Raw genomic sequence first — 16,091 nt, 5'->3', positions numbered from 1 at the left:
TCTGTCAGCTTTGTCAACACTACTGCAATTATAATAAAGCTACCCTTGAATTGAAATTAATTTAATTGAATTGAAATCATATTACCAGTTCACTTTAAATAGTCTGTCATAGATTGGTAGGCCTACTGTGTACGCTGATGTGTCAGTGGGTTTGTGTGAGGTCATGCGTCAGAACATCATGATATGAAGGGCCTCACCCGGGTAATTAGCCCCGGGCCTCAGAAAGTGTTAATCCGGCCCTGAGTACAGGTGGGCTGCTGATCCAGGTCTTGAGCCTGTCCATGATTATAGCACATGGATATCCTGCAAAGATTTGTTCCATGGCTCTTTGAAACACTTGTGAGGCTGTGCAAATTCCGAACGGCATCTTTAAGAATTTGAATCGTCCATAAGGAGTTGTGAATGTCGTGTGGAGGGATGAGGCATCATCCAGTCTGACTTGCCAGAAGGAGCTTTTAGCATCAAGGACGGAGAAGATAGCGGCACCTGACATCTGTGCGGCAACTTCCTCCACCGTGCACATGGGATGGGGAGGGCGCATGAGGGCCTTGTTTAGGTTTCTGGGGTCTATGCAGATGTGCACGTCACCCGTCTCTTTCTTGTGTGTGGCCACTAAATTTGGAACCCATTCCGTGGGCTCATCCACAGGTTCAATTACTCCCAGGGTTTGCATTCTTTGGAGCTCTTGTTCCACTTTTCTTTGCATTGCAGCTGGGATACGACGTGGAGGGCTGACAACCGATGTTATCCCTGGAACTACCTTCATCGAGTATGTTACAGGTAAGTCACCGACCTCATCTTTGAATAGGTCTGCATATGCTTGAAACATTTTCTGCGACAGGGTGTGATCCTTAACACAGTCCAGGTTGAACACCTCCCTGCTGAAGGCGACTAGCTTCATATGTAGGCTGTCCTGCATGGTAATGTCACTGTGCCAATTGGTGTGACCATAGATCCGCCAAATGCTACAAGATTGACCTGCTTATTTGGCATTAATTGTCCACGCCTGCCCAGTAGATAAGTCACAACACATTGCCCAGGGGGCGAGCCTAGAACGCTCCAGGTAACGCATCCTCCAGATGCCCTACTAAGTCTATCTCCACGCGTGCTCATACAATTCCCCTCCTTTTGCTTCATAGAGACTAGTCCAAAACTTTACCAAATAAAGTGAGCTAAAGCGATCCTGACTCAGCAGACTTTTTCCAAAAAGAACACGGCATTATTCAAACCTCTTCAAAAGCCAGATGAACATTGGACACACTATTGACTACAACACTGATTTGCTTCCATATAGCGTTTCTTTGCTTGCCTTTCATGCCAGATTTTAGGCTACCAGCAAAATCTGACGGTTTGAATCAACTAGTGACACGAGTGTCTCCATTTCGGTCTCGGAAAAATTCCTCTTTTTTTTTACCGTTGGGCGTTTCTCCATGTCGTAAAAGTTTGGGGCGAGACTTCTGAACAGAGATACTATAGTCATAGACTATAGTATCTCTGTTCAGCAATACTATAGTCTATGATACCTTCATAATGGTTATGCCATTGTTCATTTACCTGTATCTTAATAGGGATGACCATTGTGCGACTTTGTGTTTGCAAGAAAGTATTTTCCACGTATGTTTTTTTGAACGTGCTTTAGTTATAGTGCCACTCCTTCTGTATGTTATGAAACTATGTTTGTAACAAAAGAAAAAGATGAAATAAGGTATTTTATGAGTCACTTCCATACACCAATAGCATTGTATTCATAGCCAAGTAACTCAGACACCCAGTAGGCCTAGGCCAAAGTAATTAAAACCATACTAAAGGAATACAAATATCAATAGAGAGCAAATACATATGAATATGCATACATTTTTGGTTGAGAGTCTGGTGAGAAAAAAAATACAATTATTAAATTGAATGATTTTGAATAATGAATGGCAATAATTGTACCTAATGTGCCTTATTTTATCAGGCACAAAACCATAAATGAATCCAGGAAATATATAGAAACTTCACACAATCCAATTGATATCATCCTTAACACCCCTCAATACTGACTCATACATACTCATACATGCTACACCAAACTAGCAGTGCCTGGGTGGTCTTTTAAGGCCAGGAACCTGTGCAGTTTAAACTCAAAGTCAACAGGTTTTGTACTGGGAGGTCTGCATGTCTTCCCCATGATGGAGTCCAGGTAGGGGATGAGCTCACAGCTCTCCTCAAACGAAGCCAGTTTCTTCCGGTACTTCTGGCGGACGTAGACTGAACTACGGGGGTTAAAGGCTGCGGGAAGAAGTTATTATTTATTATTATCATTATGATTTATTTTTATTTATTTATACTTGATTACTTGATGCCTGATCAGGGCTCATTTTTTCAGTGGACTTGTTTACCTTTCAAGTAGAAGGGGATGTAGAGGAGGGCGGAGGTTTTCAAACTCAGGAAGGGATACTTTGGTTTGAGACACCCAACAGCTGTCATGGCCTTGATGATGGCTTCAGCCACCCCCTGACCAAGGAGAAGAAGAGCAGACTTGAGTCAAAGCCCATATCAGCTGGACATTTTATTAACCACCATTTTTCAACATTTACACCCAATAGGCATCCGCAATCTGTTCTAGCAAACCTTTTCTGACCTGCCTGCCACTCAAGGTATGGTAACATCAATATTTTGAATGTCGAATGTTGAATGTTGAATATAGATAAAGTTGGAGCATAATGAAAGCAGTGATTTGTAGCATGTTTTAGAAAATGTTGTTACTGACAACAAAAAGCCATGAGTGAAATGTGAGTGTGATACAATGAAACAGACCTTCATATCTATCTTTGATTATTGTGGCCATCCTATGACTGACTTGGTCCGCGACTGCGTCCAACGCATTGAAAACCGCTGTTCATGAGTGTTTGAGTTTGGTTCTTACCTGTTCCAAGTAACCCAACATTGGCAGTGAGGTGAGTCTGAAAGGCTCACAGATAGGAGGCACCCTTTGGGGAAGCTTCTGGTCCCAATAGGTTTCAGGCAGCCTTAATCCATAACAGATAAATGTATGGTGATCGTTCACCTTCAAAACCATTTAATTAAAACAGTTACATTACAACATTACAACGATGAATAGGCCTACCGTAAAAACATCTCCTGCTTTTGCTTTGTCTCAAAAATGTAGATACGTTCCCGATATTCCACAGCAAATGCCATATTTCCTCGGATCAGAGCCTCGTACCTAAGGTAAGGATCAACGGATTGAATAAGAATTCTACCTCACAATATCATTTTTGTGAAACCTGTTGACCCCTTTTAGACATACACGGCTGTGTTCTACCGGGGGTCTTACCTTTGCTTCCCATCCAGATAAGTGACTGGACAGTAGCCCCTCATCATCAGCTGGAGGGGGAACCTGTCCTTCACCTGACTCTCTGTCAGCGCCTGGGGCAGTAGGTGGGGGGGTGGAAGGGGGTGTGGACACCCAGGGGTAACAAACGCACCTGGAGTGGTCAGAAACCTCTACAGCCACCAGGGATCAATCACATCAGGGTTATTCAATGGTGGAACTTTTGAATGGGAAATAACATGCTGCTAAATAGCAAGCAAGAGTTGGGCATTTTGCATTTTTGCAATATTGCCATAATCAACTGAATGAATTGCGATATGTACCTCTAGGTGATCAGCGCAACACATCTTGTAGAAGTGTGCCCTGTATTCAGCTGCCAATGCCAGCAAAGTATTGCCTGAAGTGTCCACCAAGTGGCAGAACAGGGCAAGACAGACCGGGCAATACAGACCAAACTCCCCCAGACGAGACTGGAGCTCCTTGGGGGTGATACATAGTCTGTTGATGCAGGCTGCCTGCCCTACATGATACATCAGGTTAAGAGCAATACAAAAGGATAAGACAGAACAGAAGTATAGATTAGGGGTGTGAACGGTTAACAAAAAAAAAAAATTAAACGGTTACACACCCCCTTCTTTTCGTGTACACGGTTAACCGTTTTTTAATTAATTAATCATTTTTATTTTATTTTTTAAAGTGGACCGCAGTCGCGCAAAAGGGGGATTATTTGTTTATCAACACGGCGGATGCGCGAGCAGAATGATCGCAAAAAGAAAATTTGTTTGACCGGTTGCCATGGTTATCTCCGTGTGGTTAACTTGCAGTTGCGGTGTTAATTAGGATGTTGTCAGCTTACTGTTACATTAAACTGTATTCAGAAAACGTGGTTATATGCTATAGACCCTAGAGTATCTGTGGTATTAAGGCTGGGACGAATTTCTAATTATAAATATGTACATTTCCTGTCGCGATTCCGAATGAAACAATGGCGCTGTGTTTTTTTTTTTTTTTTGGTTATCGTTTACTTATTTTTCCAGTAACGGTTATGATTTACTAATCGGTTACACGTGTACCCGTGCACATCCCTAGTATAGATAGATTATCGCTCCAGTCTTACCTTTACTGCTCCTGTCCAAGTAGCTGTGGATGTGATTCATGCCCAGGCGGATCTCCTCCAGAGCCTGGGTCCAGAGCCACCATGTGCTCCTGGATCCCTGCAGCAGGGTCCAGTTCCCGTACTGTTGCTGGAAGTGACGCCTCACTGCCACTGCCTCCTGCTTGTAGTGAGCGTTCCGGATGTGGAGGATCTCAGAGCTGTCGGGCATCGGGTGAGGCCTAGGATGCAGGGTTAGAGGGAGAGTCAGGTTGCCAGAGCAGCTCAGAAATCCTCCTCTGTACATCCTGTTCCAGTAACATCCATGACAAAATGTTATTAGCAGCTCAAGACTTCAGATGCGTGGCTGTGGTGGCTGATGCTGTTGTTGAGGTTCGCGCTATACTTGTTGGGTTGGCTCTTGTCCAGCAGGCCCCTCTTGAGCACCTCTGCAGTGTCCAGCGCCAGCTCCAGTACCGCCATGGGGATGATGCTGCGAGCCTCCATCAGCTCTGCCTGCCTCAGGGTCACAGGGAAGCCATCCAGGATGTAGCTGGCAAGGTAAGAAACACAGCTTAGCTTTTCTTATTTTTTGACCCATGTTACCCATATTAGTGACCACACACACACACACACACACACACACACACACACACACACACACACACACACACACACACACACACACACACACACACACACACACAGTAACATTGTTGTTTTTCCATTTCTTTCAAATTCAAGAATTCCATTTTTTTTGAAGAATTACTTTGTAATGTTATGGCAGACTTAAAGCCAACATATCTCAACAACCCCGCTCCCTGCATCTCCTACATCTCACCCTCGTGTGCTGCACACCTGGCTCATCAGCGCCACCTCCAGGCACTGGACAGCCAGTTCGTCTGGCACCGTGAGGCCCGAGGAGATGTGCCTTTTCATCTGTGCAGCCAGCTCCGTGTGGCCCTGAGCACTCAGCACCATGCGCATGACCCCGCCGATGGAGATCCGTGCAAGGCCGTGCTCCTTGACAAACATCTGGCTCACTGACAGGAAGAGAGAAAGTACGGTGTTGGTATAAGAATAAAGAAAGAAGGCAAGAGAAAGAAAGAACGGAAAAAAGAAGGGCTAAATTGCCCGTTGGCTTCTGACACACTTGACTCTAACCTGTGGTTTTCCCAGATTTGGGTGGACCGATCACAGCCACTCTAATGGGTATTGAGGGGTTGGGCTTGTTCTGCCTAAGGAACTTGATGGGGTTGAGCATGAAGGAGTTGCGGGTCGCCTTGGAGGCAAATAAATATATGTAGTGGTGGAAGAGCAGCGCGTATGGGGTGTGGACTGGCTGGATCAGGTCTCCTTCTACATACTGGAGGGAGAGAGAGAGAGAGAGAGAGAGAGAGAGAGAGAGAGAGAGAGAGAGAGAGAGAGAGAGAGAGAGAGAGAGAGAGAGAGAGGGATAAAGATAGACAGAGAGACAGACAGACACAAACAGAGAGAGCTTATAGTAATAATGTACATATATTTTTGTATTGGATTGTTATTGTATTGAGTGATTCTTTTGACTTCACAAAGTGCTCCTACAAGTTATATGTCTGTTGGTAAAGAAATAACTCTTACAAAACTATAAAGGAAACAACTTTGCCTGTATCTCACAACACAAGGCTCCAGTAGTCATGAACGTCAAGAAGATTGTAAAAGAGAATTCTGTCGGCTACTGCGCTTGTAAGTGTATCTTATAGTACATTTTTGGTGTCTTTGTATACTTTACATATCAGGTCAAATGTCTGCTGATGCCTGAATGAATCAGGCAGTGTTGGACGCACCTTGACAGGGTCCCAGCAGCGGTAGGCACTGTGGGACTTGTAGGAGGCTCGCAGCAGCTTGCGGGCCAGGCTGTAGCTGAGGGGCTGGCATCTCTGGAAGAGGGACTCCCTGTTAGCCAGCAGGGGCTGGATCACCTGGAGCATCTGGGAGCGAACACTCTGCAATGTCCGGGCTACTTTCACAGACACGTTGGGGATGCTTTGTTCAACCAGGATTTCCTAGTAGGACATTTGAAAAACATTTAGAGCTCTTTGGTGTTTCTTAGTCATTTGGAAGCACTGCTTTGATTACTTTCAAACAACACTGATGTGCAGTGAACACATTTCCATTAGGAATCAAAATCAGAAGTCACAATTCCATTAAGAATCGATCTTTCACTATACAGGAAATCATCATAAACCATTTACTGACAGCAGAAACAAGTCGGTATTATTTTCTCTATTTTCTCTTTAAAGATGACATAAACGGATGTTTATGAGGTCTGTACCGTTACGACGGAGAGGCCGTTGTCGTCCATGTCTAAGCACAGTCCTATCTTCATTTCCAGCCTCTCAGCGGCCGCCTCCTCGCTCTCTTCACCCCCACTGTCATCGTCCTCGTCCTCCTCTGGAGGGAACTCATCACGCAGTATGGCCTCCATTTCCTCCTCTACGTTGTCACCAGACTTTTCGTCTTCATCGTCATCCTCCTCCTCATCACTGCCTCTTTTCTGCTGAGTGAAGGTCATGAGGGTTAGAAGGTGGTGGAAATGGATTGGTCTGTTTAGATGTTGGTTGTGCTGTATTTAATTTTATAGTGTTTTTGTGTATGTGTGATTGTGTGTGTGTTTCTGTGTTTGCGCTTGTGTGTGTGTGTGTGTGTGCGTGCAAATGTTTTATATGTGTGTGTGAGTGTATGTGCGTGCGTTCCTGCATGCGTTTTTGTCAGTGGTGTGTGTTTGTGTTTCTGTGTGTGTTTCTGTGTCTGTGTGTGCGTGCACATGTTTTATATGTGTGTGTGTGTGTGTGTGTGTGTGTGTTTGTGTGTGCATGGTTGGGTGCGTTTTATGCTCACTGATTGTCCTCTCGCCAGCTCCAAGGCTATCTTCTCGAGTAGTTCAGCTCTTCTCTTGATGATGGCCTCCTCCTGTAGCAGAGACAGATGCTATATCCACGCTACTCCAGCTAGATCTAAGAATGCTGCTGTTATGTATGAGCTCCTTATCGCAGCATTTTCAAAAAGCACCATTAATCCACACAGTCAAACTGTGTATGTCCGTACAAAAAGCCTTTTTCCCCTTTCCGGTTCGTCTCTGATGTGCACACCCAGAACACAAGTCTGGATTACCTCACATCCATACAACAGTGTTTTCTTATAACGCTCCATTTACATAAGCATTAATTCCCTGCCTACACTAGGAGACACACAGGTGACCAAATGGATCCACTTAGGAAAGTCGAACGTTGTCAAATGTCTTTGAAAACGTCAGTTGTTGGTGGATCAAAACAGTTTCAGTGTGGATGGACCATCAACTATGTGCATTTTCAAATGCATCCGCATTAGTGTGGACATGGCCACAGAAATATGTCCTTCACTCCTCATTCAATGAACATCCCACCCTCCCCAGGTACACACTGAACTCCCACTGGCTCACCTGAAGCTTATGCTTCAGGTCCCTTGCGAGCTGCAGCTGGGTTCTGCGCCGCTCGCGCCGCTCCCTCCAGGCCTTGAGACGAGGTGGCAGCAGATGCTTCACCACGTGACTGAGGTCGGCCGCCATGACCAACGCCAGGTCAGGGAAGAGCTGCTGCTCCACCATGTAGGTCACCTCCTCCGGGCTCTGGGGGAAGCCCTCCAGGATGAAGCCTGTGGACCTGAGAGGGTAACAGGAAACACATCACAGAGTTCTGTGTAAATCATATAAACATAACATCATCAGTATGACTTAAAGTAAAATGGTGAAACACATATGGTGATGAGAATGAGGAGTCCAAGAGAGGAGGGGGGGGGGGGTTGAGGAGGGGACATTACCTGTAGGGCTCTTGCTCCCAGTACTGGGCCAGCAAGGTGTCCAGTATCTCTGAAGGCAGTGGGTCCCCATCCGAGAGGTAAGCTTTGATGGCCGCCTCGTCCTCGCTCAGCGTCACCTGTTCCTGTTGGAGCACATTCACAACCACTGCAGTGACTGGACAGCCATAGGGAGACCTCCACAGGACACCTAAAGGAGGAGTAGTTCTGCACTATACAGTACTCCATGATCTGTGAAGGCTGACCTCAGGCTCCTCCTCGTGCGGCGCCTCTGTTCCTCCGGACTCTTCCGTCAGGTCCTCCTTCTCAGGGCGCTCGGCCTCGTCGGCACGGACCACCCGGCTCTGGGTCTTGGCGAGAATCAGCTCCTGAAGGCGCTCTCTGAACTGGATGTGGAAGACGCCTAGCTGACGGGCCAGCCAGCTGCCGTGGAAGGTTTTCCCCGACCCCCGGGCACCGAGCATCAGGATCCTCAGTGCAGGGGGCTGAGGGGAAACCAAGAACAAGAGTTAGGCCCCTTTGTCTGGGTCTTTCCTTTCTTTGTTTCTTAATTTCCATTCTTTCGTTCATTCTTTCTTTCTCTCCTTCTATCTTTTCTTATTTTCTTTCTTTCTTTCTTTCTTTCTTTCTTTCTTTCTTTCTTTCTTTCTTTCTTTCTTTCTTTCTTTCTTTCTTTCCCTGACATGTTACAGTACCTTCAGAGGCCCAGTCTTTGCCAAAAACTCCTTGGGCTGGAGGAGAAAGCGGTCCCGGGCCTTGATGCTAGAGAAGGTGTAGATCTTCTCGCGGTACTTAGCAGCAATGTCGTCCATCCCGGGTACCAGGACGTGGCGGTCTTTCAGAGCCACGGGGCAGAAATGAAGGGTGTCCCCAAACAATCTCTTGGATGCTGTATCGTCCTGAAGTGGTGAGGGGATCACAAAGGGGGAATGAAGGATCAAAGGTCATAGTCACTTATATGTATTCAAGTCAATAATGTCTGTTTCCTTTTTTCATTGTGGATGGACCAGGGTTAGGGTTAAAAGCCCTCCACAGTGTCTGGGGAGAGACTTCTAAAACTGAGGACACCGACAGAGGCTGGGTGAGTTCATTCAATGATTCCTTTTACTATGAACAGCTGCTGCAGGCTTACCTGCATTACCTCCTTAACCTTCCCCCAACATAAACATTAGTCTCTCATCAGCCACAGAGGAGAGAGGTTGCACACCAGTATCGCAAGCAGAACCAGGGCGCAGCAAGCGGACTAACTCCTTCCTTTTGTTTGTACTGAATTCAGTTAAAAATGTGTTCTTTTTTTAATTTCTACTATTGTTCTGGACGTTCTGCCTTGCCCCCCGAATATCCTTAATATATGTTATCAGGGATATTTTTTATTAACTGCATCTTAATATTTCTTCTTGTAAGTGTATGACCTGGCTCTCTCTTGTTGCTGGGTCCTCCTCCTCTTCCTCTTCTTTCATAACCTCCTCCAGTGCCTGAGAGTCGTCCTCCTCTTCCTGGAGGTCCACCTCTGTCACCTCCCACCCAACGTACTGGAACGGCTCTGAGGAGGGTGTTTCATAACCATAGCTACAATGTATACATACCATGGGATATTTAAATAGAAAATGTCCAACTTTTATTGTAGATTGTCCCAAGTTGTTTTTTTTATTTCCAAAACTTTTAATGCTGTTAACACTGAACACAGAGCACATATCACACAAAGTCCAAAGTCCATTTTACCAGTTTTAAATTACAACTAAAATCACGGCTACCATCAAATCTATCATGTGACCATTAGCTCTCTTGTTTTGTGTTGTATTTTATAATGTTAAAAAATATAATATAATATATATATGATATCATTTAGACTTTTTCTGTCAACTATTTCCTAAAACTTGTGCCTGTTTTTCTCCTCCTGTCTATTTTCCAGTCCCCCTTCTTTTTCTCAACAGGAGCTGCAGTGGTTTTCCCTCAACCACTGTTGTGGCCAATCAGAATAGAGGCTCATCCATACATGGAAGACACCTGTCGAAGGCTCTCTCAGGCTCTCTCTCTGATCTCCGCTTGCATAATGGTTGCTGTCGCAGCCCTTCCGTTGTGTTTTGTTTGAGCCTTAGTTCAACTTGTAAAAGGTATGTGGTGGGAAGTAGGTGTCTAGGTAAGTTGGGTACCCTACACATGCATTCAAGTAGGGTACTTCTTTGTTTAACACACTAGGTCAGTTGGTTGTTGCCACCCTTACATTTTTTGTAAATCTCTCTTTTTTGGATTGGTTTTTGAGGCCTTTTGTTGTTTGGTTTTGGTTGCAGTTAGTGAATAGTAAGACCTAGTTTTGTTGTACTTTCATCACGTTTAATTTGTTTGGCAAATACCGTTTGGTCCCTTCTTCCCCCACAGGTTTGTTTTGAAGGCTGTTATACTTTTGTCTTAAATTGTGAAACTAAATCCCTTTACTTTTGCCACCTTTACCTTGACTCCATTAATTTTATTTGGTTGTTGTGTTTGGTCCTTACTTTTTCCCCTGGTTCCACCAAAGGGGACGGTACACCGTTGCTAATATTAAAGAGATGAATAATACATCTTTATCATTTTAGTTTTCTATTTGCGATGGATTTAAACAAGGATACTGTGTCAAACTCTGACACACAGCACGCCCAGACAGACAGACAAAGACACAGACACACTATCAACACTTACTCTCCATCTGGTGGACCACCTCATTCAGGAGGTCCCCGGGGCTCTTACTGCTGATGTCCAGCAAGACCAAGCTGCTGGTTATAGCGGGCGCCATGCTGTCCCACTCCCCCAAAAACTCCTTGATCCGCAGTCTATGGCCATCCATCTCTGGAACGTCTGGGTAGCCCATCCCCCACTGCTCAGGGGGGACCATATCTTTAAGGATGGAGAGGTGAACAAGGGAGCAAGGTGGAGGACCATATCTTTAGTAGGGGACAGGAGAACAAGGGAGTCAAGCTGGAGGATCATGTCTTTAATAGGGGACAGGTGAACAGGTAAACCTGGGGAAAACTGCTGAGAGAAAGTATATATATATATTGTATTAGTTTATTTACAGGGGAAGGTTGGATGTAAAACAGGCAACTGGGTCTCATGTTGTTCAGTCTTTACATTTATAAATGACTTGTCAGTCAGATGAAGAAGGGGGGGATTGGCTCAGACAAAAAACAGATAAATGATGTATAGATAAAAAATAAGAGAATTCACCATCAGCTTCTTCCTCTACGGTCTTCAATTGAGGCTGCAATTCATCCCCCACTTCAGCCTCCTGCCCTGGCTCCCTTTGAGTTTTAGAGTCAGAAGGATGGCACCTAATGAAACTGTTTCAATAACCCCGCTGTAATAGGATCTGACAGCAAGTTTTACCGTTCCTCCTCCAGCCTCCTCCTCAGGGCTTTGTCCACCGACCCCCGGTCCATCTCATACATCCTCTTCAACAGAGTGCTCCCTAGAAGCAGAGCAAGGGACCAAGTGATGGTGTGTGTCCCTAACCCTGCCCAGAGTGCATGCATGTTTGTGTGTTTGATTTGAGTCTTGAGTTTCTCTCCTACCTCTGTCAGTGGCGTCTATGAGGCAAACGAATAAGTCTGGCAACACCCCAGCATGGGCCTTCTGTAGGCTGGCGAGCTGGGAGAAGTTATTAGGAAAGTTGTCCAAGACCCAGCCAGCCTTTATTGTTGCGTCTACATCTGCCTCTTCAATCTGCAATACGACAACAACTTGAGCAAGAGCTTCACGGAGCTTAGAGGTGCCTAATTTTACCACAATGTGGGATGTTGTTCAGCCATTGCATTTACATTGAGGGAATTTAGCAGACACTTTTATCCAATGCGAATTACTTACATTTGTCAGAAGAAGGTGAAACAATATAGGGCTGTCAGTACAGTAAGGATGCTCATAGAACCAAGTGCTTTGTGCAAAGCACTAACAATCTAAACATTGCAAGCCATTTGACAAACTACTCAAGTGACATCAAAAGAAGGAGCAACTGGTATGCTGGTCTATCAGCCCAAATATATGATGGACAGTCCAGCATACCAGTTGGTTCAGTCCTATCAGTAGGCTGGTAGCTTGATCTACCCTTTGCCCATCTTGTTGGACAAACTCATGTGTACTGTCACTAAAAGGTAGACTGTGAAACAGCTTGTAATGGCTTATCAACATCACACCCGCAGGTAAAAAAGGGATCTTTAAAGACTTGTGTTTAAGTTGATTAAGATCCCGATTGATATTAATGATCAAGGCACCTCCAGCTACCAATGTGAGTTTTCTTAATGTAATGGGCACCTGCAGCTACCAAATGGGAACCGTACCTCTTTAATGCGCTTCTCCAACATTTCATAAATCAATGTTGGAGGAGGAGAATCTGAGCCCATTGGTTGGTCTGTGGACGGTTCGCTAAAGGATGGTTCAGTTAACACAAACTCCTTAACCACTGGGTGATCATCTTTCACTGTAAAAAGCAGATGACAGGCATTACGAGGTCAGAAAAGATAGCTCAGATAAGATGCCAGAAGATATCCTTAAATTAAAGCAGACAGGAAAACCCGCTGAAAGTGCTGGACATAATATTAGGAGGATGGAGGAGGAATATTATTGGATTAAAGATAGATTCAAACAAGTTTCAAGTGGAATAAAGGCTAACAACAGTTTATTATAGCTTACCCTCATCCTGTTGGTCATCTTGATCCATTTCCATCTCTATTTCCTCCACACCTGTATGGATGGCGTCCTCTGTGGTTTTGTCCTGCTCCAGTGCGGCCAGGAGCATTAGTGCCTCAACGTCCACCACTGTGGCTCCATAGTGCCGGGCCAAAAGGCCACACAGAGTGCTCTTCCCCGACAGCGGAGGCCCCACCACGGACACCTTACAGGGTGGGGAGGGCATCGGAGGACGCAGGTACCGTTGAGGGCTCTCTAGAAACTTCTGGTAGGCCTCCTTGGATGACAGGAAGTAAGCCTTGGCCTGGAATCTATTAAGCGGATGCATGTGGGACGTAATCAGGTGAATGTCTTTTCATTGTTTTTTTGAGTTTTGGTTCGGCCCCACACTCACCCCACACAGAACTTAGACGTGCCCTGAATGATGCTGCCCTCTTGTAGAGCTACAGGACAGGTCCGGCCCCAGCGACTCCTCCTCCACCGGAAACCAGGAGCCACGTTATCAGAGGAGGACATGACTCTGTGCAGGTCCTCCTGTAAAGTGTCCTTTTAAGAGCACATACTTCAGCGTACATCGTATGGAGTCAGGAGAGAATCCTTGATTGCATTATTTGCTTGTTGAGCTGTTTTACTTGAAATCCAACAGAAAAGCAAGTGTGAAAGCCGTTTGACATTAGGGTACACAGGAGTTAGAGAAGTCTCCAGCTGATAATCTTTCATTTAAATGACAATCCATCACATTTGTCTGTGTATCAAGTTCTCTGACCAAGTTACCAAGTTAAAACAAGTAAACTCCAAATTACACTTCTTCATAGACCCACGGCATCGGTTAACAGAGTATTCTCGAATGCAAGAGCTTACCATTTCAGTAGGAAGAAGCTCGTCGGATTGACTCAATAGGACGGGTACTGAAGCGCGTTTCAATGCCAACGCTTCCAGACGAGACATAACAGACTGGAGACACAAAGCCATCCACAAAATGGCATTGATGCAAGAAGAACAGTGTGTATAATGATTTAAACAAAATTATTTGAATAGCCTGATTGCGAAAAGGGCCTTGCCATGTAAAGCTCATCGTGTCTGTTGTTTCCATCCAGTTCAAAAAGGTAGAGAGGATTGTGGTCCGCCATGTAGTCCTAAGAGATCACCAGTAAAGATGTTTACCAATACTGAATAAAAAAACGTATCAACGTTTTCAAGCCATAACACAAGACTTACCTCCAGGGGTTTCAGAATGGTGTCTTTGTACAATTTGATCCTTAGAGAACATTGTTCTGCAAAGTTGTCTTGTATCCGCACCATCTGGTCGACATCATCCTTCTGAAGCTCCTTCTCCTTCTGCTCTCACACAATATAGATAGATAATGTGTTGACTCAATTCTTTTTAACATGTATAAGTTACCAGTCTTTGTTTTAAAGGGTTTCTCTCATGATTCAGACCTGCTCTTCTTCACCCTCTTCCCCTTCCTCAAGCAAACTCTGCGCTCTGCTCTCTGGCTCTTTGTTTGAATGTTCTGGTCTGGGATACATCTGGCCGGTTGCTGGGTGCTGCCTCACACCAGACAGCCTCTTGATCAAGTCCTCGTCTGGACACTAAGTACAGACAGTCAATGCATCAGCAGTACCAACGTGGGAACATTCAACTTGCAGGAACGTCAAGCTTTGCAACTAAATTGCATTGTATGAATTATGAAAGTAAAATTAAGCTTGCTTTGGAAATTAATTCCTAAAACTAGGAAATAAATGAATTTCTCATCTTCCAAATTGAATAAATTCAATTTTCTCATTGAATTTATTTCTCAATTTAATTGATTGATGAAATATTTACCATACATGAATATAAGGAAAGTGTGTGTGTCTTGTCTATGTAGATCTTGAATGTATAATTGAGTCAGTTAGGCTGACACAGACCCTGGGGCTCTGTAACATCAGGTAATATATTTGTTTATACCATCTGTAGGTTGTAATTGCCAAGTCTAACATGAAGTGGGTACAAGTACACTGTGACCAACTAAAATGGGTAGGAGAGGGAGACCTTTATGTTGATGATGACGTCCGGTTTGAGCTTGAGGTGTCTGATCAGCTCTATCTGGTCGTGTATCTTCAGACACTCCTCTGACATGGTGGGAAGGCAGCTCAATACATACCCTACACCATCAAATGATAAACCATTCATTATCAAGGCAAGGCAATGCAAGGGTATTTAAACAGCACTATCACATTTTTACTGTTGTAGGCCTACTATTGTTTATTTGGATATGCTTCCGTGGAGGTACCATAATGTTGGACATCTGGTGACTGGAGCCTTTCTATAATGAGCTGGCGCACCAGAGCTTCAGGAATACATCGTCCTTCACCTAAGATCTGCATGAGCTGGATTCGGGCCGACCATGGAAACAACAAATTAGCAGGGTAGTAACATTAAAAGGCTCAATAGCAGAGGGAGAAGGATGTTTACCTCCACACCCACTTTTGTTTGACGTTTCAATTGTTTGTAAATCAATTCTGTATCTGTAACAAAACAGAATGTTAAAGAAATTCGTACAATTTTGTTCTTTTTTATGTGCAAACATATACAAAATACTTGCCATCAATCCAGATACACTTCCACGACTCAGATAACCTTTTGGCCAGGCTGGATTTACCTACCCCCTGATACAAAACAAAAAGTTATAGCTTTCTACAGTACTCTGTATCAACGAAGTATACAATTATTGTCAAAGAGTAGCAAAATGCCGAGAATAAAATAAAGAGAGTTTGTTTGTGTGTGTGTGTGTGTGTGTGTGTGTGTGTGTGTGTGTGTGTGTGTGTGTTCGTGTGTGTGTGCGCGCGCGCGCGTATGTGCGTGCACGCGTCTGTGCGTGTGTGTGATTACCGGCTTTCCAACAATAATAAAGCAAGTGGGTTTAGCCAGGAGTAACTCTGTCTCAGCTTCATCTTCACATAAATTGTCCACCAGTCGGTCCATATCAGCCGGCTTAAGAAAGATACTGCATTTAAATTAGACACGGAGAAGAGTGGTCATTAAAGTAATTGTTTCTATAATTATGAATAATGTGTGAACATATCAATAGCTTTGTGTCTTTATACAACTACTCACCGTTATTTATCGTAGTTAAGTTAAGAAATACTCGGGGACCATTTAACGGTACAGTGTGAACCTGTTGCCGACGCAATGCATACGGTAACCAT

General features: G+C 44.5%; 1 protein-coding gene across 2 annotated transcripts; it reads right to left on the bottom strand.

Moving 5' to 3' along the window:
- Nucleotides 1-1,692: 1,692 nt before the first annotated feature.
- ak9 (adenylate kinase 9) lies at nucleotides 1,693-16,078 on the bottom strand. Of its 2 annotated transcripts, none has more exons than XM_030345991.1 (35): nucleotides 16,000-16,078; nucleotides 15,775-15,889; nucleotides 15,488-15,551; nucleotides 15,358-15,410; nucleotides 15,176-15,272; nucleotides 14,935-15,047; nucleotides 14,340-14,492; nucleotides 14,118-14,237; nucleotides 13,961-14,035; nucleotides 13,761-13,853; nucleotides 13,294-13,445; nucleotides 12,903-13,210; nucleotides 12,551-12,690; nucleotides 11,789-11,939; nucleotides 11,604-11,685; nucleotides 11,445-11,518; nucleotides 10,920-11,114; nucleotides 9,653-9,783; nucleotides 8,936-9,139; nucleotides 8,486-8,725; nucleotides 8,244-8,365; nucleotides 7,867-8,086; nucleotides 7,287-7,358; nucleotides 6,721-6,945; nucleotides 6,233-6,451; nucleotides 5,574-5,775; nucleotides 5,251-5,452; nucleotides 4,816-4,962; nucleotides 4,434-4,651; nucleotides 3,640-3,836; nucleotides 3,320-3,489; nucleotides 3,110-3,208; nucleotides 2,909-3,011; nucleotides 2,382-2,496; nucleotides 1,693-2,271 (listed from the first exon to the last, which is right to left on the bottom strand). In XM_030345991.1, exons 2-35 carry the CDS (start codon nucleotides 15,865-15,867, stop codon nucleotides 2,063-2,065), a joined length of 5,058 nt encoding a protein of 1,685 aa, XP_030201851.1. In that variant the 5' UTR covers nucleotides 15,868-15,889; nucleotides 16,000-16,078; the 3' UTR covers nucleotides 1,693-2,062. The 2 variants fall into 2 exon arrangements, with proteins under 2 accessions (XP_030201851.1, XP_030201853.1); XM_030345993.1 differs by having other exon boundaries at nucleotides 6,721-6,942.
- Between the last annotated feature and the right edge of the window lie 13 nt (nucleotides 16,079-16,091).

Source organism: Gadus morhua, chromosome 21 (genome assembly GCF_902167405.1).
Source record: "Gadus morhua chromosome 21, gadMor3.0, whole genome shotgun sequence".
NCBI lineage: Eukaryota > Metazoa > Chordata > Actinopteri > Gadiformes > Gadidae > Gadus > Gadus morhua.
Note: the sequence above shows the minus strand (reverse complement) of the source record. Positions and strands in the feature narration are given on the sequence as shown.

Coding starts and splice junctions, on each gene's coding strand:
- ak9 (XM_030345991.1), bottom strand. CDS start 15,867: ATGGACCGACTGGTGGACAATTTATGTGAAGATGAAGCTGAGACAGAG. Junction 11,940..12,550: donor TGGAGAAGCGCATTAAAGAG/GTACGGTTCCCA, acceptor GTCGTATTGCAG/ATTGAAGAGGCAGATGTAGA. Junction 7,359..7,866: donor ACCTGAAGCATAAGCTTCAG/GTGAGCCAGTGG, acceptor TCTCTGCTACAG/GAGGAGGCCATCATCAAGAG.